The 26339-nt window shown below is 41.0% G+C and overlaps 2 protein-coding genes across 8 annotated transcripts in view; one reads left to right on the plus strand and one right to left on the minus strand.

Moving 5' to 3' along the window:
* Positions 1-10318: 10318 nt before the first annotated feature.
* KLF7 (Kruppel like factor 7) overlaps positions 10319-26339 on the plus strand; it is a 94170-nt gene continuing 78149 nt past the window's right edge. For 3 of the 7 annotated variants that reach the window (XM_033230530.1, XM_033230535.1, XM_033230536.1), the window contains exon 1: positions 11695-12409. In XM_033230530.1, the coding sequence (XP_033086421.1) occupies positions 12308-12409 (102 nt within the window). In that variant the 5' untranslated portion in view covers positions 11695-12307. The other 4 variants (XM_033230533.1, XM_033230532.1, XM_033230534.1 and 1 more) reach the window with 4 other exon arrangements.
* On the minus strand, positions 10858-11669 carry LOC117094603. Its single transcript, XM_033230538.1, has one exon. It carries the CDS (start codon positions 11416-11418, stop codon positions 10870-10872), a length of 549 nt encoding a protein of 182 aa, XP_033086429.1. The 5' UTR covers positions 11419-11669; the 3' UTR covers positions 10858-10869.

Consider the following 26339-nt stretch of genomic DNA (forward strand, 5'->3'; position numbering starts at 1 on the left):
TTAAAAATCAGTAGATTTCACAATTTTTTTTTTTTTGAAAGATAGAATGATCTAGCAGCACATGGTGGATCTGTATTGTCACAGATGGCTGGAGTTGAGCAGTAGCCATCTCCTTTAAATGCAATGTGCCTTCTCCAATTATCCAACATCCTCACCTGGCCCACCTTACTCATTGAGGATACCTGTCTGGTCTATAAGCATTTGAGTTTCTGATTCACATGCCAGTCTCTAGGGGCTTCCCTTACCCTGAGGGTCTAGACATTTCCTTAGTTTTGTCCTGCAAACATCGGGAGAAATTAGTTAAATCTGTGGAAGGGTGGGTAAAATTCAGATACATGTAGAGACTGGGGATGTGTTACAGAATAACTGCATAACTGACATCACAAATGTTTAAAGCTAGGTCTACATTAAGAAGCAAAAAAAATTTAAAAATTTTATTTGAATTTTGGTTGCAATCTACATGTTCTAAATATATATGGTTCTTGCTGATATCTCCCTAATCTTTGAACCCGTTCCAGTCTTCATAAGTCATCATGGATCCTTGCATTGTATTTATTGATGGATGGATGGACAAATGGATAGAAATCATGCAGGAAGAATGGAGAACATAGAGGAAAATGTAACCAAATGAGTACTATTGTTTCTTTCTATGACATATAATCATATAGTAAGTGTGTAGTAAGTATTCTATGTCAAGCATGGTGCCAGGTTTTAGGGGATGCAAAAAAAGAGCAAAAAACACAGACATGTTCTGAGAACCTTGTTACTTTTGCCCTTATTGTTAGTTTCAGCTTAATAGTTAGGACTCTAAAATTTGAAATACAGGCTCACTGGGTTCAAATTCAGGCTGTACTCCTTCTGTGCTCTGTAATTTTGAGCAATTTACTTAACCACTTAATAAAATAAGGATGATGCCAATAATATCTATTTCTTGATGTTGTTTGGAGGATTAAATGAGAGAATCGTGTAAGAGCATTTAGTACAGCACTCAGCGCTTAGTGAGCATTCAGTAAATTATTCTAAATTAGCTTCATTCAAATACCTGCAGTAGGAACACCAAAATGAGAAAAGAAGGTTCATTTGTGTGGATACACACACACACACACACACATACACACACACCCTCACTCAAAACTGGTCTTACATTCACACTTCTCTTCCCTTTCCTCCTTCTCCCCTTTATCTGCTGCCTCCTCCTTCTCTCTATGACTTCGAAGTTAATTTTTTAAACAATTTATCATAAACTTTTTAAACATATAGCAATGTTGAAAATTTTTTTCCAGTAAATAACCATAAATAGGTGAGATTCTGTGCTCTAGGGGCACTGAGTCACACTAAGCAAAGTTACAAGGATCTAATGGATAAATAACAACATTGCTTGATCAGTGTTTAATGGGAGATGCAGCTAGAATAACAATGGATACCTATTATATTTCTTTCTCCCTTATCCTCTGGTACTTGACTTCTGTCTTTTATTTAGTGCTATTTTTTGGTATTGTAGTTCCTGTATTTTATTGTATTTGTTCATACTTCCTCTCTGGAATAGAAGAATTAAGAAACAAGTATGTAAATAAATAAAAATAGATACTATGTGTTTACAAAGTGAAATCTCATGTAAGTCAGTTCTTTCAAAAGAGGAAATCACAGATCAGAAGGTTGCTATGGTAAAGACAAATCAAAAAGGGGAAATTCATTGTTGTCAAATACTTAGTAAAGCTACTAAAGTAGATCCGTTTCCATTCCAAATTATCTTTAAAGGTCACTTAGGACAACAGTTACCCCAGGGCAGTGTGGAAGAAAGTTATATTTAACCAGTCCTTACTCTCTAGCTTTCCTTTGGCTAATGCTGTCACTAGTTCACAAAAAGGCCATTATTGTATCACCTTTTGAAATGTTACAATATTCAAGATTATAGTTTCTCTTAAAATGTGATAAATGTAACAGTAACTGTCTTAATAGATTGAGAAGTGACTTAAATTCTGAAAAATATATGACTCTAAATCCCTCTGTAAAGTGGGTTCTTTGAGAACATCTCATGTACTTTGGGTAGATTTTGGTAACTTTAATTATGAAAATTTTTCTAGGTGCCTTAGAACTTCTATATTCTTTCAAGCACATTTGTTATCATTTGAGCTAATACCATCTCCTCCTGTTTAGGCCAAGCTGATAGAATCCAGCACAAGCAATATGGTGTGCAAACAATACTAGAGAAAGCAATATTATTTTTAAATTTTATTAAAGATATTTTGTATGTTCTTTAATAAATTGTTTTTTAAAATAATAGTTTTGAACATGTAGAAAGGACAAAACAAAAAGGATTGATTTAACATAAATAGTCCTCAAAGATTGAAAATTGATATCACAGGAAAGTAAAGGATTGGGGCTTACGTGTGGCACAAGGAGAGCTGGGTGGAATTTTACATTTGGACAAATTGGGTAAGAGGAGTAAGCCTCTCTCAGTTATACTACTTTTTGGTCTTCATCAAATGAGATTGCACTGGCTTCCCAAATAATGACCAAATGGAGGCAGAGCAGCTAAGGGCATGCCTTCCATGATGCCCAGTTTGGGAGAAGCCAAAATGAAATGACACAGTATAAAGCATGACCACATGGCTTCAAATAATCTTTGAGCATTGCAAAGCAGGAGGAGGAGATGAGAGTTAGGAGAGAATTGCTAAGCATTCTGAGGTGGGCATTGAAGCATTATTTCTCCCATTTAGATGGCACAAATGGAGGATTTTAAAGCATGTGATAACTTACTCCAGAGAAGAGCAGGGACCAGTATTAAAAACTGTGACTCAGCTGACTTTTCAAAGCATTCAAATAAGCATCCTTCTGGTAAAGAAAATTTAGTCAGATTCAAATGAGAGACTAGTCAGAAAAAAAACAGAAACAGAAACAAAACAAAACAAAATCCTGCTTCTGACATTGTTAATTTTCCAAACTACCGAGATCTATCATATATATAAAAACTCATCATTGAGCACTTGTGGAATAGGTATCTTTCACTTAAAGGAATGGTCATTGTCAGCAAAGTTTGCAGTACAGAGATTTTCCATCAAATCCATCTTATTCTCCCATTGATTTCCATTACGAAATCCAAGATACATTCTGCTGTTAAATCCCATTAACTGCATACCAAGCCCTTTGGAAATGGCACTTTTAAAAGAAAAATGATAATATTCTGATAAAACATTGACAGTGATATTTAACATATTAATAATTACACTGTGTTGTATTCAACATGTCACAACAAAAAATGCTCAGGATGAAACACAACACCATCTTACAAATTGTGCCTCACATGCCGCAAAAGCTAAGAATCCCTAAAATATTAGCAACTTGATTTCTCACTGGCTTCACAACTATCTGGGCATTTGTGTCATTGTACAGCAAAGTTAATCCTTTTTACTGTTAAAAAATTTTTTTTCTCATTTCCTACTGGCTTCACAACTATCTGGGCATTTGTGTCATTGTACAGCAAAATTAATCCTTTTTACTGTTAAAAAATTTTTTTTTCTCATTTCCTACTGCTTCTTTTCCAAAATCTTTGTCCAGAGACCCCTGAAAGCTTGTGATGCTCTTCTTAGATGGTGAAAATCATCCAATTAGGTTCAATCACAGCAGCTTATCCTAGTGCTTGCTGGGATCTCCTATCATTGGAGGAACTGGGCATCTCCTGAAAGCAATGTTGCAAAGGGAAGCAGTAGATCTGATGGAGGTTGGACTGGACACTTCAAATGTCTTTTCTGAGACACAGTACTACTCTCTCAGACATTGATATTGGTAATATGTCTGTGTTTACCATTTTATTTGCAACCTAAGTCCTTTGCATAATATATGTTAAAGGACTGAATGGTTTACATAATATATGTTGAATGACTGATTGAATTCAAATGATGATTTTGTTCTTCATAGAGGATACTGACACTTTAGGTGCTGATAGCTCAAGCTAGAAAAGTGACTACTGATATTTATCTCCACAGGAATCATGTAATACAGGTCATACTGACATTCAAAGTCCAACATTCTAAGGTTTGGACAGAGCATTCTTGACAGTGAACTTTTGCTGGACTCGTAAATTCCTTACCTTTATCATGAGGGTAGGTGAATTTTTGTTAAGCAGTAGATCACTTGAGTTAGAAGGAAGAAGCAAACTGTCTCCTGGGTCACATGCCCATAACTCACAATCTACCAGGCCCCTCTTTTACCCATTTTGTATGACCCACTGTAATGTAAGATGTAACATTAGGGTTGGCTTTGGCATTTGATTTAAAAATAAATGTTTTGTTAAACTATAATATACCCACAGAATTCTAAAAACTAGTGGCAAGATTGGGATGTCTTCTGAAGAAGATAGTAAGAGTTTTTGGTTAATTCACCGAGACCATTTTTTAAAGCCCATCATGTCTAGAAATCTTAGTATGTTAGTGTCTTAAAATTAAACAAACCTAGGAAGTCAGACCCATGCTAACTAAACTCACAAAAAACACACATATTAACTAAAATGTCTTTGGACATTTGCATTGACAATAGCAATAGTACTGCCACAGTGACCAGGCTCCTGTGGTTGTAACCAGTACATTTTTTCCTGTAGGCAGAACAAGTGGGAAGTCAAATTATGAGCAGAAAGTGAGCACACAATGAAAACAGAGAGACGTATTTTTAAGAAATATTTTTATCCAGGACACTAGAGGCCTGAGGAGACTACCATTTATTTTTTCTCAATCATGAAATAACTCTCACAAGTAGCCACATACATGTTCTCATGTTCTTCCAAATTCAAACCATGTTTCTCAGGCAGCCCTGTTTATCAACCTCCGCCTCTATGACACTCACGTTTTCTATGACACAAGCCAAGTTCACACTTTCCTCCAGTGTAGTAAGATTGTGAAGAGAAGAAAAAGTCAGTACACGAAAATATTTATTAATGACAGGACCACTTATAAATTAGTCTCCCACTCAAACGTCCCTTCTTAACACCAGTCTTCTCTCCTGCTCTCACAGTGGCAAACATTTACAATACAATGCAGTATATTCAATTATACTGCAAAGTAAAACTGCAAATCGTGCCAAAAGTGTCAGATTTTATGATATCTGTGAAAGTAAGGTTGATAAGGCCACTGGCAAATAGAGATTTGTAGAGTTAAACTAACAAGTGAAGGTAAAATCAACAGGGAGGGTGACTATATTGCTGCTTCAGAAGAGAATACTCCGAATACAAAAAACTAATTGAGACCCTCGGGGAAACTGATGAAGCCCTCTAACATTTTTACAAAATGACCCTCATTTTGATTATCCTGTAAAAGTCAAATATGAAATAAGGCATGTTGTAAGGTGTGTTGGAGAGAAAAACTAGTAACTTTTCCTCCCTTATCACAAGGTTTATGGCTGCCACTCCGATAACAAAAGACAGTTTAACAAGAGAAAAGTATCACAAATTTATTTAATCGAAGTTTTACATGACAGGGGAGCCTTCAAAAATGAAGACACAAAGACCCAGGGAAAACCGTATTTTAATGCTTAGGTGTGATGAAGGATGAACAGTCATGTTGAAGTAGGATTGGATACAAAGGAGATATGGCCTAATGGTAATAAACTGGAAACTTAGCAAGGCCTGTTTGTTCAGATTCTCTTTGGCCTCTAGGGAGGGGCAGAATACCTGTCACATGAAGGTCTTCAGGGCAAAAGGGAGGAGGTCAGAGAATGACCTTCTTAGGTTTTATGGCTTGCTTTGAGGGAGAGAAATTTCAGTCTCCAATCTGTTTCAGGAGAGAAAATAGGAGTAGGGGAAGGTCAGAGAGAAATTCCTGCTTTCGTGGCTCTCCCAATCTCCTTTGGCTCAAAATACTCAGCATGTCAAGGTGCCATACATATTGGAGTATTGTGTTCTGGGCCCCAAAAAGTGCTTTACATTTTGTAGAAAAATTAAACCAACAATAACTTTCTTGATTTATTCATTTTACAATTAGCACATAGTTGTACTTGCAACATAAATATTATTAAATACAGGCATACTTTGAAAATACTGCTGAGTTTGATTCCAGCCCACCGCAATAAAGCAAATATCACAATAAAGTGGGTCATGCAAGTTTTTTGTTTCCCAGTGCATATGTTATATTTACCCTATACTCTAGTAAGTGTGCAATAGCATTGTGTCTAAGAAAAAAACAATATACATACCTTAATTTTACAATATTTTGCTACTAAAAATTGGTAACTATCATCTGAACTTTCAGCAAGTCATAATCTTTTTCCTGGTAGAAGGTCTTTCCTCAGTGTCAATGGCTGCTGACTGATCAGAGTGGGTTGCTGAAGGCTGGAGTGGCTGTGGCAATTTCTTAGAAAAAGACAACAATAAATTTTGTCACACTGATGCTTCCTTTCATGAAAGGTTTCTCTGTAGCATGCAATGCTGTTTGATAGCATGTTACCAAAAGTACAGCTTCTTTCAAAATGAGAGTCAATCTCTCAAACCCTGTGATTACCTTATCAACTCATTTTATGTATAATATTCTAAATAGTTTGTCATTTCAACAATGTTCATAGCATCTTTACCAGAAGTAGATTCCATCTCAGAAAAGAACTTTCTTTGCTAATCCATAAGAAGCAACTCCTCATTCAGTTAAGTTTTATGATGAGATTGCAGCATTTTTGTCACCTTTTTGGGCTCTACTTCTAGTTCTTTTGCTATTCTCACCATATCTGCAGTTACTTTCTCCACTGAAGTCTTGAACCCCTCAAAGTCACCCAGAAGGGTTGGAATCAACAACTTCTAAACTCCTGTTAATGTTGATATTGTGACCTTTTCCACAAATGAATCACAAATGTTCTTCATAGCATCTAGTATGGTGAATTCTTTTCAGAAAGTTAATTTACTTTGCCCAGATCCATCAGAAAATCACTATCTATGGCAATTATAGTCTTATGAAATATATTTCTTTCATAATAAGATTTAAAAGCTGAAATTACTCCTTGATCCACAGGCTGCACAATGGATGTTGTGTTAGCAGGCATGACAACATGTACAACTCCTTATATATCTTTATTAGAGCTCTTAGATGACCAGGTGCATTGTCAATGAGTAGTAACATTTTGAAAGGAATCTTTTTTCCTGAACAGTAGGTCTCAACAGTGAGCTTAAAATATTCAGTAAACCATCATATAAACAGATGTGCTGTCATCCAGTCTTTGTTCTTCTATTTATAGAACACAGGTAGAGTAGATTTAGTATAATTCTTAAGGGCCCTGCAACTTTGAAAATGGTAAATGAGCATTGTCTTCAACTTAAAGGAACCAGGTGCATTAGATCTTAAAAAGAGAATCAACCTGTCCTTTGAGGTTTTGAAGCCAGGCATTGCTTTCTTCCTCTAGCTATGAAAGTCCTAGACAGCATCTTCTTTCAATAGAAGGCTGTATCATCTACCCTTATCAATGATTTTAGCTCAGTCTTTTGGATAATTTGCTGCAGCTTCTACATTAGCACTTGCTCCTTCCCTTGTACTTTAATGTTATGGAGGTAACTTTTTCCCTTAAACCTCATAAATCGACCTCTGCTATCTTCCAACTTTTCTTCTGCAACTTCCTCACTTCTCTCATCCTTCAAAACATTGAAGAGACTCAGGGTTTTGCCCTGGATTAGATTTTAGCTTAAAAGAATGTTGTTGCTGGTTTGATCTTCCATCCACACCACTAAAACCTTCTCTATATCAGCAATGAAGCTGTTTTGCTTTCTTATCATCTGTGTGTTTATTGGAGTAGCATTTTTAATTTCCTCCAATAACTTTTTCTTTCCATTCACAGAGTGGCCAACTGTTCGGTGCAAAGGCCTAGCTTTTGGTCTATCTTGGTTTTTTATATACCTTCTTCGCTAAGCTTAATTATGTCTAGATTTTGATTTAAAGAGAGACGTCACTCTTCATTTCACTTGCACACTTAGAGGCCATAGTGGGGGTTATTAATTGGCCTAATCTCAATATTGTTGTGTCTTAAGGAATAGGGAGGCCTGAGGAGACGGAGGGGAAAAGCCAGTTGGTGGAGTAATCAGCACGCACACACACACTAGTTATTAAGTTCTATGTCTTATCTGGGCACAGTTCATGGTGCCTCAAAACAAGTACAATAGTAAAACTGATAACTGATCACAGATCACCATTATCAGATATAATAACAAAAAAGTTTGAAATACTGTGAGGATTACCAAAATATTACAGAGACACAAAGTGGGTACATGTTGTTGGGAAAATTGTGCTGATAAGACTTGTTCCAAGCAGAGTTGCCACAAACCTTCAATTTATATAAAAAAGCAGTATCTGCACGGCATACTAAAGCTATGTACAATAAAATGAGGTATGCCCATACAGGACAGAATAAATGCATTTTAGTAACACTGAGTTTTATTTTCAAACAAAGTCTCAAGCAAACCTTTCTTCACTGATTGGTCTGAAATTTGGTCCCTGTTTTAAGTGGATTTACTTTGAGGAGTACTAATCACACTGGGATAATAAAGACTTCCTATACTAATGAAGCAGAACTTTATTGGTGGAAACAGCCTGATGCCTTGAATGTGTCTATTTACATATTAACTTTTTACTATTTTATTCTTAAAAATATCCTCATTTATTTCTAAGCTCTCCCGGGCGGGGGGATAATTTATTATTTACTGTAGGGTGTTTCCTATAGGATTACTTCCAAAGAGTGACATTATTAGAAGTAAAATGAGTACCTCCCAAGGTAATACTTGTGGAGAAGACAGATTTTGGACTCAATTTGGAGGCAGACCTGTATTCCAATCTGTTTTTACCACTTACTAGACACATGGCACTGAGCAAATTACATGCACTCTCTAAACTTCAGTATCTTCATCTAAAAAACTGGAGCACTAATAGCTCCCTCACAGGATTGTGGAGATCAGAGGTATGTGTCAAATGCCAGGTACAAGGAAGGTAATGAGTAAGTGGTAGTGACAACAGTGCAGTTTATTTTGGTTTGCTGAACTGCCAAAGTTCTCTTGCGATCTTAACTTGTTGATTACTTTGTACATTTGGATACCTTGCATGTGTTTTGCAATGTGAATCTTGGGTCTCTAGGCTATGAAAAGTAGCTAAAGATAACTAATATTGAAAATGTGCCTTTCAGAATGCCTTGCTGCATAAATCTCTTAAAATGAATCTAAAATATTCTACAAAGCTTGGAGCAAAGATCATAATGAAGTTTGCAGTATTTGCTTTGTAAAATTTTGGTTGAGTCCTTTTGCAAGTCAGATGGCTAATAGTTACATAGGAAAAGTCTCAATGGAAGCCTCCTCCTCCGGCCCCACCCAAGCAATTTTTGTAAATATATATTGACTTAAAGCTGAGGAACCCCATTTTTCACCATACAAAGCTCAGTGTAGAACAGTGTGGGGAGTCAGAGGCTCTTGGATTTGAATCCCTGCTTGACCACATCCAGGTTGTGAGACCTTGACCAACTTATTTAGTATTTCCAAGCCTGGGTATCTTCATCCATAAAGTTGGGGATTATAAAAGTGCAAACCTTGGGGCTGTCCTTAAGATTAAATGAGACATTGCATATAAAATGTTTATGTACATACGGCACATTCCAAGTGCTTAATAAATGGTAACTATTATTTATAAAATCTTGAAACTCACGTTAACCGATATGTCCTGTTTTATTCAAAAATGGTTATAATGTGACACACATAAGTTTACTTGAGTCTCAAGTACCAAATTACATGGTTGGTCTTGCCTCACCTTTTGCCTCTAGTTTTTCTATACCCAAGTTCCTTTCCTTTCCCTATTATTCGCGAACATGTTTTTTGCCCTAGTGTTTCTCAATGGCTCCTGCCCATCCCCCGAGTTGAAATAGCATGGGGGTCGGAGGAGAGGAGACCTTGTAACAAACTAGCAAGGGGTTTCTACCTTTCCTCTATCTCCAAGATCCAATAGTATATTCTCCTAATGGTTCTATTCGTTTACGTAGCTCAAGTCGGGAGACGATGATAGCTAATATTTAGTATTCACCTAATAGTGTCAAATACTATGCTAGGTGAGTTACCAAAGATATTCTGACTCTTCATAACAATTAGACAACGTGGATGCCACTATTTCTGTTTCTGAGATGGGTAGGTAGAAGTTCTGACCCAGTAATTCGCTCCAAGTCATGCAGCTAGTTAGCTGGCAGCGTCCTTGCACATCTAATTGCAGATGCGTGTGCGTCTACATTAGAGTAAATGTACCAATTATACTCATACAATGAATGTTATGAATCTGGCCAACAGAATTCCAGACACTAACAAGTAAATAAATCAGGCTTTCCTCAATCCCAGTAACTCCTGTTTAATATTCCTCGGCAAATACTGAATTTCAATCTGTGCTTGTTTCATAGAGTAGAACCTTTCAAATGTTGTGTTATCGAGTCCTACACAGTCAACGGGAGGGAAAGAAAGGAGGGTGATTAAGGTGAAGTGTTTCTTCCATTACTGGTAGAACGGTTTCTCATCTCCTAAACACCGAATTCTGCAATCATTCCAAACGTGGAAGCTCAGCTCACAGTGCATTTTGGGGAAGCTTAAACCACACTAACCATTTAAGGTCAAGCAAACAATTGGCCAACCCTAACGTGTATTGTGCAGGGTTTTCATCTCAGATGTAACAGATCTCTATATGTCTACATCCCAACTCCAGAAAACGAGAAATCGAGTTCCTCCTCTCACCATCGCAGCTCTGCAGACAACTCGCTGGAGACCCCATGGTGAGCCTCACGTAAAGGCCTCGCAAGCTGCCAGCTCCAGCCTGCCTCCCACATCTACCTAGGCTCCCTCTAGCCTCTTCAACGCACACTCGAGCAACAGGCCCCTCGCAACCAACTCTAGCCGCCGGACTCCAGACCGGGTCTCCCGCTCAGGGTCAGAAGGCGGCGCGGGAGGGCAGCGGCGGCGGCGGCGCCCGCGGGGCGGGGACTGTGCGCAAGCAGGGGGCGGGCGCAGGCCGCGGTCTCGCTCCGCTCCCCTTTGTTCTCGCCCATTGTGTGGCACTTCCTCCTCAAGCGCTTCTCTGCACCCTGCCAGTCTGTGGGGAGTTCGGGAACGGGCCCTGGATGCCTTTTCTGCTTGTTTTTGAGTACGTGAGGACCTCCCCGGCACCGCCACGCGTGGGTCCCCCGTGCCCAGGCGGAGGCGAGGTGGCCAGTGTCCTTCTTTCCCGCTCCGCGCCCTCGGCGGCTTTCGCGCGGCCCCCTGCGCCGCGCCCCCTCCAGGAGGCGTCCTGACCCCGCAATCCGGACTTTCACCTCCCGACCGCCAGCCTCAGCGCAGCGGCGGCGACGCGCGACCCCTCTGAGGGGCGCAGGCTCCGGACGCACCGGGCTCCGCCAGGCACCTAGTCGAGGGTCGGAGGCCGGCGACCAGCCCGAGCCCATCCGCCCTGGCGTCCCGGGAGCTGGCGCGAGTGTCGCCGCGACCCTCCCCGTCCCTTACGCTCGCGCTCCCCGGCCTCCGGGCGGCCGCCTCAGCCCCCTTATATAGCCCTCTAAAAATAGCTCGCCTCGCACCGCCTTGTAAGGCAGCAGGGAGATCCGCATCGCGCCAATCCGCGCCCGCCGCCAGGGCCAAGCCCCGCCCCAGGTCCCGCTCCGGGCTCCCCATTGGTCCTCAGTGACTTCATGAGCCCCCTGTTTACCTTACATGGTCACACGCGGCCTAATGGACGCCCTCCTCCGAGATCCCACGGCTGCGCGGAGAACCGGGCGGAGGGAGGGAGTTTGGGGAGGGGGAAGAGCAAGAGGAGGAGAAAAGGGAGGGGGAAGACTACAAACTAGCAAGGATGGAGTGGGGGGTGGGGAAGGAAGGGAAGGGGGGGAGAGAAGCGATCGCGAGAGAAAAAAATGCAACCTCCCAAAATAAAGAGCAAAGATTGCATTAGGAGCGAACAGCGCTGCAGAAATAGATGGCAGCTTCGTGTCAGTGAGTTTGCATCCCCCTTCCTGATCCACGAGCTGGAGTGATTAGAGCCCTGGAAGGGAATTGTTACTCCCGTGGAGAAGTCCCCTTTTCCTGGCAGTCGTCTGCACTGTACACGCTGGATGCCTCTCTCCATCCACCCCACTCACTCGCTCCTCTCTCACCTCCTTTCTCCCTCTCCTGCATTGATTTTTTTTTTTTCCTTTTTAGTTGACTGAAACAAAACAAAACAAAAGGGCCACTGGATGTCTGCCTTCTTGGGGGGTGAGCCAGACAGACTGACAAACAAACAGCCCCAACTGTGTTCGGGGGAGGGTTTTGCCTCCCGTTTTGCCCGGCAGCAGCAGCATGGACGTGTTGGCTAGTTATAGTATATTCCAGGAGCTACAACTTGTCCACGACACCGGCTACTTCTCAGCTTTGCCATCCCTGGAGGAGACCTGGCAGCAGGTGAATGATTTAAATTACTTGTGTAAATCGTGTGGTGGCGGCGGAGACGCAGGGGCTGCGTTGGTGTGGGCTCTGGGTCGAAATTTTTGTTTGTTTGTTTGATTTTTTTTCTTTCCTTTTTGGCTGTCTGTTGTTGAAAATGTTTTCTGAAACAGTCATCTGCGCTTACCTCTCCACCCACCCCTAACCTCGTAGTGTGCCGAGCTGAGCAGCCGGTCCGAGCTGCCTGCGTTTCAGTCGCCCAACACACATCCCTGCGCACACGTTGTCGGGTTTGCTGTCCCCTATCAGAGACCTGCCGAACTTCTGGGGTTCGGAGGAGCCGGGTGGGAAGGTGGTTTGGGGTGTTAGCGATTGCTGACAGGGACCACGTTCTCGCATGCATGAGCTCTACCCACTTGGTACCTGAAATCAGGTTCATCTATTTCAACTGGTGCTTACGACCATCGGATGGGGGGCGGGGGGAGGGTGGGCAGGAGCAAAGCGGAGTGTTTTTCAGTAATTAGCGAGTGTCAATAAAGAATAGGAGCTTGATTTTGAGATTAGAAGGTAGGCAAAAGAGAAAAGAGCCCAGTGACAAAAGATACTCAAGGAGGACGGGAAGATGTAGCTGAGGCTGACAATGCATTGTAGGTTTTCCCAGGGTGATGCCTCTATGCGTGTCCTTGTTTCTCTTTTTTGTTTAGGGTCCTTCTCTAGTTAGGCAGCAAAACCTCAGACAAAGACTGATGTGTGCTTCCATGCCTCTGACTTTGTCTTAGAGGACTAGTTAAGAAACTCTTAGGATGCTGAAGGGCACCGATGCCAAGTTGGCTAGCCGTCCCAGGGAGGATGAAGCGGGGCTGGTGACAAGTTCACTGGGCTTTGTGAAGTGGAATAAAGAAAGTGCTGGTCAGTGGAAAGTGCTGGCTCTGCTGCGGAAACAGTGGTTTTTTTCAGCAGCGATTAGGAGCTGCTGAGGGGACATTCTGCAGGAAAGATGGTGGGTGGGGGCAGGGGGACACGGGTATTTAAAAATTCTACAGTGTGCACCATGGAAAGTCCAAGAAGACAGTCCGGATTTGCACATAGGAAGTGTGAACTTGTACAGTCCGTCCTGGAGAAACCCGCTTGCCCTTGAGGGGAGGGCTGTGAGAGGCTCGGTGTGTGGCTGCTCATGTAACTTCTCCGCTTAGTGACAGCAGCTTGTTAAGGCTAATGAACGGCTGAATTTCCTCTGCCGGGATCCAAAGCAGGATTTGCCAGCTTGAGGCTGAGATGTAACAGTCGCTGCTTTAGCAAAAGAGGCTTGGCTTTTGGTATAAGGAGCTGAGTGGCAAAGCGGATCCTCTAACTGTACCGTTGTTACTAGTTCTCTTCTGGTCAGAGGCTGTGAGTTTTCCTCCAGGTATTGGCCTCTGGTGTCAGTGTGTCCACACATGCGTTCCTGTCCAAGGACGCTGGCAGATGCTTGACTGTCTCTCTGTGAACACATACACAGTTCACATATTTTTAGCATACAGTCTTTATTCGATGCATCCTTATCCTTAACAAGAGTGTATCTCATGAAGGGCCTCACTGGATCTTTTTCTTCCTTTTATTTCCAGTGCTAATTAAACCAAAATGTTGCCCGAATTTCATTTTCTGAAATAGCCTTCATTTCACACTGTCAGCCCACTGGTGTGGAATCGGTTGCATATTAACAACTGTCTAGACAGGTTAGAGAAGGGAATCTGTTGATTTAGTCAGCCTGCCCAAGGCAGCCCTTGTTTGTGACTAACTGTTAAGCAGTGTTAGAAGGAAGAAAGTTGGCTTTATTTGTTAGAACGTTCCCTACTGATGAATCATGCAACTTTGTTTTGGTTCAAGTTTTCAGAGTAGTAAAGCCAGATTTGGAGGAAGGTCTCTTCACAGGAAACCTGCTTTTCTAGATCTGGCTAGACCATCCAGGACAAACTCTAGATCTGCAAAGAAACATCACTGGTTTGACAATTAGAGGATGTATTAGATCTATTGTTTCCTAAGAAGCCATCTCTGCTCTTCCTTCTCCCCTCCTCCCCCTGCTCCTCTGCCTCCTCCCCCTTCAGGGAAGCTCTAGTTCAGTTTCTACAGGCAAAGGATTTTTCACCCCTCGGAACCCCCTCACTTCTTGCCTTAACCCTCTCTAACTGCCAGCCACTCTCACCTTAAAACCGTTAGCCAACTTATTCAGCGGCATGCTTATAGCCAATGCTGATGCATAACTTGTGGGGAAGCACTAATAAACAATATATCACTCCAGTGAGCTTTATGCTCTGGACTCCGTAGTCACAACTGCTCTATATAAAGGCGACTAGGACCATAGGTTTACGCTGATGACAAAACCTTTAGCCTCTATCCCTTCCTTCTTCCCCCTCCCCAAACCGTCTTGCTGCTTCTGACTATAAGGGGTGGTGATGGTGATATGCAACTGTTAGTTCCAAATCAACTATCAGATGATGAAATTTTGAGACTCTTTTGCTCAAAACAGCTCAGCAAGATTTCTGCAAAGAACCCCAGACAGGAAGAAGTTTCCTTATGCCCTGGGGTAATCCGATTTTAGAGGTCAAATGAGGAGTAATTATTAGTTGTTCTTCTTAAAGTGAACAATGTACCTGGGCTCGTGGAGATGAGCGAAATGTGGAGCTTCTGATAATCTGACTTGGTTTCTAGAGAAAGAGTGGCTTCGATGATAAACTGAAGAACACCTTTACATTTGAAAATTGAAGATAAATGATTTGGGGATTTTATTTTAAACTTAGGATATGGGATAATTGTCCTGCCTAATAGTCAGTGAGCCTGTGACAAAGTCACTGACTGTGGCAGGGCCACCTCCTGTCAGGGAGATCCTCATTTTGACATTGGATTTTCTGGCAATGATGCCTTAGCCACATAGCTCCAAGTCTGAAAATAATTGTTGCTGGTATAATTCTGAAATCCAAATGGACGTCACACATTAACAGCTCTCCATTCCTGGGCTCTGACTGCATACTTAAGCACTTGGCCCAAGTAACATCATCTTTCTGCCTGTCATATAACTGTAAATTACACTGTGCTCATGTGGTCTATTATTTTATAGAATTCAGCTGACGCACAGTTCTTAAGACTATCAGCCTTAAGCGCTTTGAAAACTTGTAGGAAAATTTCCAAGAGCTATCTGAGCAAAAGTAGGAAAAGGTCAAGGGTAGGACAGAAACCAGGGTTTCTTATGGGGTACCATTTGATATGGGTAAAGGGAAACTCATTCATGACTGTTTTTGCCAATAGAAATCATGATTTTGTTTTTAGACACACTGCTGACTTAGAAAATAAAAAGAATATGATGCAATGCTTTTATTTTCTTCTAGAATATACAAAGACTTTTAGAACTTTTATATATTCTATCTCTAGTCTGCTATTTCATGAGTGCAGGTCAAGCAGTGATGATCTAAGTCTTATTTGGACTCAGCTTTGCATCGTGTCATTGAGGAGCGTCTCATGTTTGCTTGAAAAGTCTTATGGAATTATGTTTATTGTTAATGCTGATTCATAATTGGCAGATGGGGTCAGTTTTAGGTCTCTCTTTGCTCGGAGAAAATTTTCCACTGCTACTGGAAACAAATAAATAAATCATAGAACATTCCTCTCTCCTCCCCCATTCCCCTATTGTTTTAAACTAATGGCATACTTGGCTACTGTAAGGACTAAAGTGTCCCCATAACACTGCAATTTCATCTTGGTTTCAGGCACCCTGAAACAATTTTTATGAGGGCCTTTGGTATAAGGAATCTCTAGGGGAAAACCTACAGAAATGGTTGCATTCCAAGAACAGCCTCATGGTACCAGGGATGGGATTTGGTCTGTGAGCCACATTACTTCTCCTTTTATGTGAAGATCTTGCCTTTGCACTTCCTTCTGCAGGCCTGGGCCACCAGGTGCTGTATCAGCCAGAAGACAAAGCAAACTGTAGGGTCTGTCCGTCCGCAGGTTTGCCTCTGTCCCCAATTCGCAGAAAACCTTGTCATGAATTAGAATTTCTTGGCAACAGCACCACCCAGGGAAATTTGTAGACACAAAGGAGCCTTGCTAGCCACACTGAAAGGATAAAATAACTGGCTTTTTTTTTTTTGTATGTGATTTGTGTGTTCTTCAGTTACTGTAAATCTGTTTCTTTATTTGAAACAGCAACTTGGTAGATGAAATAAAAATATAACTGCCCCTGTTATCCAGAATGTATCTTATCTTTATAAAGATGCAATCACTACATAGATGTAGCCCTACAAATGAAAGCACATGTGACTGCAATCAATCACACTTAGCCTTTCTTTAATAGATTCATTTCCATGTTCCTTTAATAGACACATCTTTGTGTAGATTTAGGGGCTCTCAAACATTATCATTCAGTCTACCTGTTTGCAGTTTGGTATTTTAAAGTGGGCAAACGTTGTAATGTAGTTATTTTTTTACTACATCTGTCCTTAGTAGGGGGAAAAGGAAGTCACTATTCTTTGTTCTCCATGAACTTCCCACCCCCACTCCTTACCCTGAGGAGAATGGGATGTTGGGGTCCCATCCATTTAAAAGGCAGAGCAGAAGATGCAGGATGACAGCCTTGCCCTGAAATGATTTATGTATGGGTATGTCAGAGACCTTAAGCATCCAAATGTGGGCTGCTTCTTTCTGCCAGCCTCTTCTAAACATAAATGCCAGTGGGGGCTAATTTGCCTCTCCACTTAAATGGAGATAGTTCAGAGAGGGTCCTAATGGGGACTTTAATAGCCACTCGCTTATGAATCTTCGCATTCTACTCCCTTCAGAGAATTCTCGTGTTTTAACTTTTTGAGTACAAGAAGACATTACAATCTTCTTTAATCGCTCTCTGTGCCTGTTGAGGAAAGAATACAGTTTCCTCTGGCCAGTCCCATCTGGCTGAAGTTGATAGGATAACTGGTCTGATTCCAGACGGGTCGGTGGATACCCCTTATCTTTTCATTTTATAGTATTGTGCAATGGGCTTTTAATTATCTTTGCTGGACCCCACGACTGGCAAATACAGAAAATGGCTCTGTGATTCCAGTTCACTCCATGTATCAGTTAGCGTATGTGTTAGAATTGCGGTTTGCTGAAAGTTTAGGACAGCTCCCCAACTTAACTTGAATGGTGCCAGAGGGTGAGGGGCAGAGATTTCCTCTCTCCAGAAGTCCCTTTGTTCTCCCAAATCAACTGACTGCTTGCTTAGCATAAACGGTGGGGGAAGGGGGGAATGTTTTAACCCCAAAATGCCAAATTTTACCAAGTACAGTGATTAGAAAACTCGACTACTAATGGTGTTAAAGTTGGTGAAACAAATTAGTGTCTGATTATTCATGTTGCATGTAACATTGACAAGTTAAAAAACACTCCTCTCTGTTATATTGTATACTCGTTTTAGAATATACATATCCTTATTCTATCTAACATTCCCCAAATAAACAAAGTGTTGCCATTACTGAGACATGCTATTACCTAAGATTGTTCGTGATTTTGCTCTGCTCCCACCTTGCCGTGATTTGTTCCTGCTAATTGGCAGAATTATTTCTACTGCCCTATGTCCCTTTAGTATTCCTTCTCGGAGTATTTGGTGTGATCCTAAGAACTTGGTCCTGTTTAAACGTATCATGTCCATCCCGACTCCATTGGAGCAGTACCACATGCTTGATATATAAATGTTATGGCTGAGCGTTTGCAGTAGCCTTGAGATCTGAGTCTAGTATCAGCCCAATTGAGGTGGGAGTGACTTCTGATTTCAGGGGGATACCATTCCTCATTGAGCTGGTAGATGGACCTAGTGTACCTTGTGGGATTTTTGTTGTTTATATTCAAGTATAGAAAATATTCCATAGTAAATACTTCATTCCTGAAGCCCTTGTTATGTGCATAATACTGTATTTGGGCAATGCAAAATTGAATTGGATATACATTCTATCCTCTAGGAGCTTGACTCTAGTAGGACAGAGAATGCATGTTCACAATTAAGTTAAACAGAATAGAGCGTGAGTGCCAGAAAGAAGGAAAGAAAGAAAGAAACATTCAGTTCTGTGTTGGAACACTGACCTGTGCCTGTCTGTATTACCCACATTGTTCCAACCTTGTTTATAAAACATGCTTGAGATTTACTAAGTTCTGTTGTGAAAAAGCTTTCAGCTAATGGCATTTTGTGGGCTGGAAACTTTTAGGGCAGATGAGTATACAGTGTGAATACACATGTCCATAATGGCCAGGAAACAGTGCCCATGTCTGTGCCATTCGGAAATGATTAGAGGTAATTAAAATAATTAACATAGAGCCATATGCGATACCTATTTTTGAATGTGGGTGTATTGACATTTCCTGAGGGTCATTTTGAAAGTCAGGTTCTCAGCCTTGTACCAAAGCGAGGAACATAGAATCTCAGAATTTCAAATCTTGAAAGGGTCTTAGTTTCCTCAATTCTAAAGTACTAGGGTTGAACTAAGTGATTGTTAAAGCCAGAGGCATTCCACTCTCCAAGGTCACACAGCTTATTAGCACTGATGGTTTCAGGGCCCAGGTCTCTCAGATGCCCAGACCAGTTTACTTGCTTTCCGTCACCTGAATATACCTTGACTCACTTCTGATTCTTTTCCCTTTCTTTTTCGCCTTCAAGGAGGCAAGAAAATTCCCTTTTTAGTTTTAAGAGTACTGGTACATGGAATTTTGGGATTGGCTAGGTTCTGGACCAAGTTACTGAATATTTTGGAGAAGGCTTACTTGTGTAATTTGATTCTTTTTCCACTTTTAATGTGTGGTAAATTGGAAAATATTCACTGTACCGACAAAATAGCCCCCAATTATAACTCGAGTCTTATAAAAATTATTGTCGTTTAAATAATAACAAATGGAGTGACTGTATGAAGGGTATGCAATGGGACATATGTGGTGGGGGGTTGGATGGAATGTAGGACTAGATGGAAGTAGAAAGCAACAAACGTGAAATTGCTTTGTTTCTGACACCTCACCAGCAAAGAGAGTGCCCAAAACTTGACCAGCAACCCGTGTGCCAGTTTATGAAAATCTTTTGAAATGTATTTAAATTCTTGAGAGGGTTGTAGCAGTAGTGAAGGAACTCAACCTCTGAGAGGTTTTTCAAAAAGTCTTTTGAGGTCTGATGGATGAAGTAGGCCTCATTTTTACCATTGTCCCTAATGAGGAAAGGAAAATGGAAGGGCTCATTTGACTTTTTTGCCCCAGTTTTTCCCCAGTTACTTTTTGCCCTTCTCTACCTCCTTGAATCTCTGGTAATTATGATGGTGAAAGTTCTGTCCTGGAATGTGTCTCACAGATCTCTTTCACTGCTGACATCTTAGAGGTTAAAATCTTCTTCCTCGTTCAGGGCGTCGTCATCTCCTCACAGCTGTAATCTACATCTCCACCTCCAGATAGGTCCCTGGGTTTCAGGCCCTCATTGTTTTCTAACCGGAAATAAGCAACAAGCAAGATGGACTTTGGGGTTGTTCCACCGTCACTTCAGCTGAACACGTCCTAAACCCCTAACTCAGCAACTTCTTCCATGGACTGCTTCCTTTTTCCTGGTTTCCCTATTTCTTTTAATAATGTGATTATTTGTCTCATGATCTGAGTTTGACATTCTAGTCATTGTAACTCCTTTCTTTTTCTTGAATCTAATGAAAAATTAGATTAAAAGATCTAATTAGCAGAAGTCTAAAATTAGTCGAAAAATCCCATTGATGTGGCTTCTGAGGTGCTTTAGCGTCAGCCTGTCATGGATGACAGCCTTGGCCATTGCCTTGCCACAATCCCTGTCACCTCCCTGGACTTGCCTTTCTGCCACCGTCACCCCAGGTGGCCTGCTTTCAAACTGTTCATGGCTCCCTCTTATACATAGCATGAGGCCAAACTTCCAAGAGTTCGGGTGTTCCAAGACTGGGTCTACATAGTATTTGCAAGTTTCCCCCCTTTTCGCGTGTAGTAAATGCCATCCAAATTAAGTGACCATGCTTTTCCTGCTTCTGTCTTTATTTTTGTTGTTTTCTTTAGCCTTTTTCCTCCTCCTCCCTCTCCCCTTCCTGATTTTCTTTGTCCAAGTTCCACCCATCCCTTAACTTTCAAATGGGTGCCAAACTCCCTCCCTTGCTACCAGCCAACTGTAACTGCTATGATTTCCATACTCTTGTGCAGAACTTTTTACTTCCTCATGATGCTTTACAGTTTTGATTATAATAAAGCTTTTTTTTTTTTTTTTTTTTTTTTTCTTTTCTGTTGTGTCATTTTTTCTGTTGGGTTTATGCTTTAAGGAGGAGTTGATGCCTTGGGTATAGTTTTGGTAGTCAACTTTTAGTGTATCACCTGCTTCTTAGAAAGCTTTGCACACAGTGGGCATTCGATAGTTATTTGAGGAGCATGTTATGACTATGACTTAAGATTTGACTATGCCTTTTTCAGTGGTTCTCAGTCGTGGCTGCACCCCAGACCAATAAAATCAGTATCTCTTTGGGAGGGACCCAGGCATCAGTGTTTGTAAAGCTTTCGGGCGATTCCAATATGCAGCCAAGGCATTGAGCCATTGATGTATAGAGGGTTTAATGGTATATCAGAGTTGGGATTACCTACTTCTATTGAAATATTTAATGTCTTGTGTAATTTGGAATCCACACGGACCGGAGGTTTATAGTAAAATAGGATCATGCTGGTGGATGTGCTTCATCTGGCACTTTTGTTAATAGCAGCTGCCCAAGTGTTGTTTCATCCTTCTTGCTTTGCTTTCCCTCACCCTAAAGTGTCAAAGGCAGTCTCTTTGGCTCACATTTCCTATGACCCTTCAGGAGTTTGCTTAACCTGGTCAAATTCCATTTCTGGAAACTTTGTGGTGTTGGGCTTTAAACTCCATCCTTGCTGGGTTTCAAATAATTCATTCTCAGTAGGCCCTTGGCCATGATTTTCCACTCACCTCATCCTGCTCTATGGTTTGAAAGGGCTGGATGCATGCATGTACATCTGTTGGACGATGCTGGAGAGGCATTAGGTAGCAGCTCTCCATTTTCTTACTGACCAACCACAGTGTTTGGAAGTAGACTCTGTTTATAAAGAATTTCAAAGGATCCATCTTTCTAGTAAGAGGAGCAAAAATAAACTGTGGAAGAATTGCTGCCGAGGACATTCAGGCAAGGAGGCTGCCTTCACACCCATAGAAGGCTTAGCTCCTGTGGTAATGACTGTGGGCGTGTAGTGATCTTCACAAAGAAGCCTTAGAAACGCCTCTTTTTCAAACTGTGATGTTTGCAAAATTGTATGTCCTGTAGCTACATCCTTTCATCTGTAAACTGTCTTTGATGGGGGTATGGTTGGCAAGAGAGAACATCAGGAGAGGAGCTCAGAGCTCAGGGTTGAAGGATGCCTTTTGGAAAGCTCAACCCAGCTGTGAAAACGGCAATTAGCTGTAGAGCAATTGCCCTGCAAGGGAGTGCCCACCTGCTCTTGACCCCGTTCTCACATTCACCTTCCAGAGCCGAGTTAGCAGGAATTCAATGGAGTGGTCATAACATTGGTGCTTATTTTTGGAGAGGCGGCAAATTTGCTCAGCATACAAAGGAGTGGAAATAGATTCTTTCCACCCCAACACCCCCTACCTTTTGAGCTTTTAGCCTTTGTTCATATGGTCACTACAGACCATGTTCGTGAAGTGCAGCTTCTGACTGTGGTGTTGAAGGAGTCTTCTGTGAGGCCCTATGCAGAACGGATTCTCCTGAGAGTGATGAGATGCTGCTCAAGGTCAGACCCGAGTCAACTTCATTTCTTCTAAGATTGTTCAGCCCTAATTTGTACATTCTCCTCCCCTTCTCAAGGTTCTTGCTTTTTTTAAATATGGACCAAGAGATGATTTCCACTGTGATGGGGCTTTTCATGTTTGCATATGAGAATCTAACAAACATCTGCGCTGAGCTTTTGTTTGAAGGGCTCAGGGTGTTTTGCTCCTGGTCTTTTGTCGTTGGCACATTCTTTCTGTAACTAGGGAGCAGACAGATATTACAGAATTTCCCATTCAGGGATGAGAAAATTGGGGCACAGGAAGCTTAAGCAAGTTGTCTTACTGTGGCTGCAAAGCAAATGAGTTGCAAAAAACCGTTAGTGGAATAAACTTTTCTCTTCCCTCTTTCCACTTGGCTAATCTTCCTGTCACAAAAATAATCATCATAGTACTGTCTCATATGTATGGGACACTTCCTAAAGATGATCTCATTTGAGCACCTGTATCCATCATTTCAATGAATGCTCACAACAAGCGTATGAAATGCATTTTCTATTTATCCCCATTTTACAGAAGGAAAAGCTGAGATTTGAGGTATTGAATGGCTTGCTTAAAATCATACAACTTGGAAGTATTTGAGCTGGGATCCAAGCCTCAGCAGGGCCCAGCACTCTTAATTGTTACATCTATACTGACTGCTGTTTAGGTAGGAGACATTAGGGCAGAAGCCAAAGGTTGTGACCTGGCCATCAGTGGCCCGGTATGGATTCCAGTAGTTCAGTAGTTCATTGGTCTGTCTTCTTTCTGGGCTTTGGTTTTCTTATCTGTAAAAGGACTGGACTGTGTGAGGCACTTTTTAAGGTCACAGTGTTTTCTAGTAGACAGATTACATGAAGGCTTTGAAATCAAGCAGAGGTGGAACCTTGAGAAAGTCACTTAACATCTTTGAGTCTCGTTTGTCATTTGTGGAGTTCTGAACTCCTGATGAGAATCAGCTCTCTGACCTAGTGTCTAGCACATAACATCCACTCAACAAATGCTCTTTCCTTCCCCATTTTCCTCTCAATAATAGTACACAGAGGCACAGTGCTCTTTCTCTCAGTGGTGTCTTTGGTCTCTTGAAGATCCCAGTGAGCCTGGAGTGCCCAGGAGATAATAAATGATGGAAGGCAGGGGAAAGCGGAATGCTGGGCATTGGATATGGTGTACCTTTATCCATCGACAAGGGAAACTCTCATTAAGTAATTTGTGCTTGAAACTGGGGGAGGACTAGCAGTACCCATCGCCCCCGGAAACTGGGCCTAGTTTGACATCCTTGGAATTTGCTTGGCTTGCTCATGCAAATGTCCAGTCTGTTTCCCTTTCTTTCTGTCCAGTCTGACTTATGACTTACGTATCTTACATTTTTCTCGCATGCAGTTATTTTTTTTAGGAACCAGAATTAGGCATATATAACATAATACAGTGCTGGTTACTTCACCTGCCATTTCTGCCTTACCTGATGACTGAGCTTACTGCAGCTTATGAGAGTGAATCAGGTTTTATGAGATCTATAAATATCTCAGATAGGATTTTTATTTCATTTCCCCCTTCAAATAAGACGTAATGGAAGCACTCACATACATAAGGAATATTCTTTCTGTGATAAAGTAGGGTGTTTTTGAATTGGCCTCTGAAAAGCAATAATTTGATGTGGTTGTTCCTGTCGGGAATTTTATGGGGGAGGGGAAGAATCATGCATATGCTGCTATAAAACTCGAAGATTATATCTTCATATTTAAGGTTTAGCCTAGCACCTATGGAGAGATTTATTTCAGAGATGCCAGCCCTGTGTGAAGGCTGCATTCTCTCTTTCTGTGGATTATATATTTGTGTTTTCTTAGCTACAGAGAAACCAGGGAAGGAAAGTCCCATTGGCTAGCAGGAGGTGGGCTCCCCGAAGGAACTTTTCGGTTCTTTGTCTACTCTCTTTCCAGCTGCCCCAAGGGAGGATGTTCTCATCCTTCTCTCTACTTCATGATTTTCCTGCGAAGATTTTCCACTACTTGATATATCTCCCTGAGGTTTTTTTTTTTTTAACCCTGGAATTACACTTAAAAAAAAAAAAAAAAAAAAGATTCTTAATAGCCAATACCAGGAATGGAAGTGATTTTTCTCACTTTGCTCTTTGAGAAGCATCTAGAAGGAAACTTGAACACCTAACTTTAAAAAATGTGTTACAAAATAAACCATGACACAATCATTCTAAGTGCCTCACTTTACCCATCTATAAAATGGGCTCTATTTGCCATGTCTTACTCAGGGCAGCACATTTAACTGTGAATTTCACTATTGTTTTTGAGAAATAAAATGTCTGACTCTGAACCTTTCATTGTTGTTTTTCTTTCTTTTTTAGCACAACCTCCCTCTATTTCTTCCCCCAGTTCTCACTAGCTTTGTGTTTAACTAGATGATAATTTAATTTGTTCTTAAAAGAATAAACCATGTGAACTGAGTGTACCTGAACCAAAGGCATGAGGAGGACTTCGGCTTAATGTCATTTATTTTTTTGCTGTTGTTTAACATCATCTCAGTGTATAACGTGATCCTAGCACTTTGGCTTTGCTGTATACACTCACTGCTCTGTGGTTATCATCAAATGATGTGACTTCTCTGGTCCTCAGTTTCCTCATGTGAACAGTGAAGGTAGATTTAGGAACAGTGAGATTATCAGACAACTGAACAGTAAGCTCCTAGACTGAACTGGCTTGAAGATGTGTTTTATTTGGCCAGCATGCATGTTTCAATTCCTTTTAATTTGAATGCTTTTAGACAGATCGTGCACTCTTCAATTAACCCTGTCTCCACTATTTCCACCTGGCTTAATTTCTGATGTTTGGCCCAGTGAGCATGCATTTGGGCTTGTGACTAGCATGTCTCTAAGGCACCTTCCCCTCTAAAATGTTCTGATTTGGGGACAAGCTTTATTTTTCAGTCATAGTCTCAAACTGGCTTGCTTTCTACTCTCACCCAGAACCATTTTCATTTCCTTTTAGATTTCTCTGCCTTGTTGAGTGTCTTTGTTTGGGATTCTGTTTTATAAAGCAATTTCCAAATCGCATCTCACTTTTTCCTAGTCATTCAGGTTCTGTTGTAGATCATCGAAATCTGGGATGGAAAAGACCATCTGGTTCACCCCTCCCCCTGCCTGGGCTTAGTAGTTGCTCTAGAGCATGTTCATTCCTTATTGGTATTTGTAACATTTTCCAATTTGGAAACTGACTCTGATTTTCCTGAGCATGCAGCCTCTTGGTCTAAGTGGGAGTAAAATGAGACAATACCAAACAATTTTTTTTTTCCCATCAGACATCCCTCATTAACAAAAAAGCCTGTTATTGTCACAGTTTCTTTTGCCACTCCCAGAGACCCAGCTGGTCAGTTGTTGTAAAAACTCCATGTGTGTCTGTGTAAAAAAAACATGTAACCAGTTCTTAGTTTTCTTAGTCTGACATAGAAGCATGTTGTAGAGAATTCCATTAACCACTGCAACTGCTTATTTTTTTGTGGAAGTGGATTTTATATGACTTGTTTCACTGAGGAAGTGATGCTTTTTGTCTGAAAAAGTCCAGGGTATTATAATAAAGTACTTTCCTGAGAATCAAGTAATGTGTTTGCTTCCTACCCTTGGCACTCAAATACTGCCAGCAAGGCACTTGGCCTTCCTTTTCTAATGCTTTTAGGATGCTATTCTACATTAGGAGTGTTTTTAAAAAAATGTATTCTTTTATATTGACTTCCTTATATTACTAAGGATATCATTTAGGTTGACCAGATGGTGATTTTTAGGGTCATTCTTTTCCTGATTAAAAAAAGCCATTTAAAAAAATTACTTGCTACTGGGTGTTCCTCCTTTTTTCCAATCTCTGATTGTCTTTTTTTTTTTCTTTTCAAAAAATTTTGAGTGCCAAATAAAGGCCCAAGATTATTACTACTTTGTGTGTGTGTGTGTGTGTGTGTGTGTAAAATTTTTCAAAACCAATGACTGTTTAACTGTGTGAATTAGCTACTATTAAGATATTTCTGAAAAAAAAATTTCTAAAAAGGAAGAGAGAGAAAAAGAAAGGGAAAGGCAGACATTATGTGGTCATAGAATGTCCTTGCACAGTTTTCCCTGCAAAAGAAAACCAGAATGCAAACCAGTTGTCCTCCTAC

This window comes from Trachypithecus francoisi, unplaced genomic scaffold (genome assembly GCF_009764315.1).
Source record: "Trachypithecus francoisi isolate TF-2019V2 unplaced genomic scaffold, Tfra_2.0 Lachesis_group13, whole genome shotgun sequence".
NCBI lineage: Eukaryota > Metazoa > Chordata > Mammalia > Primates > Cercopithecidae > Trachypithecus > Trachypithecus francoisi.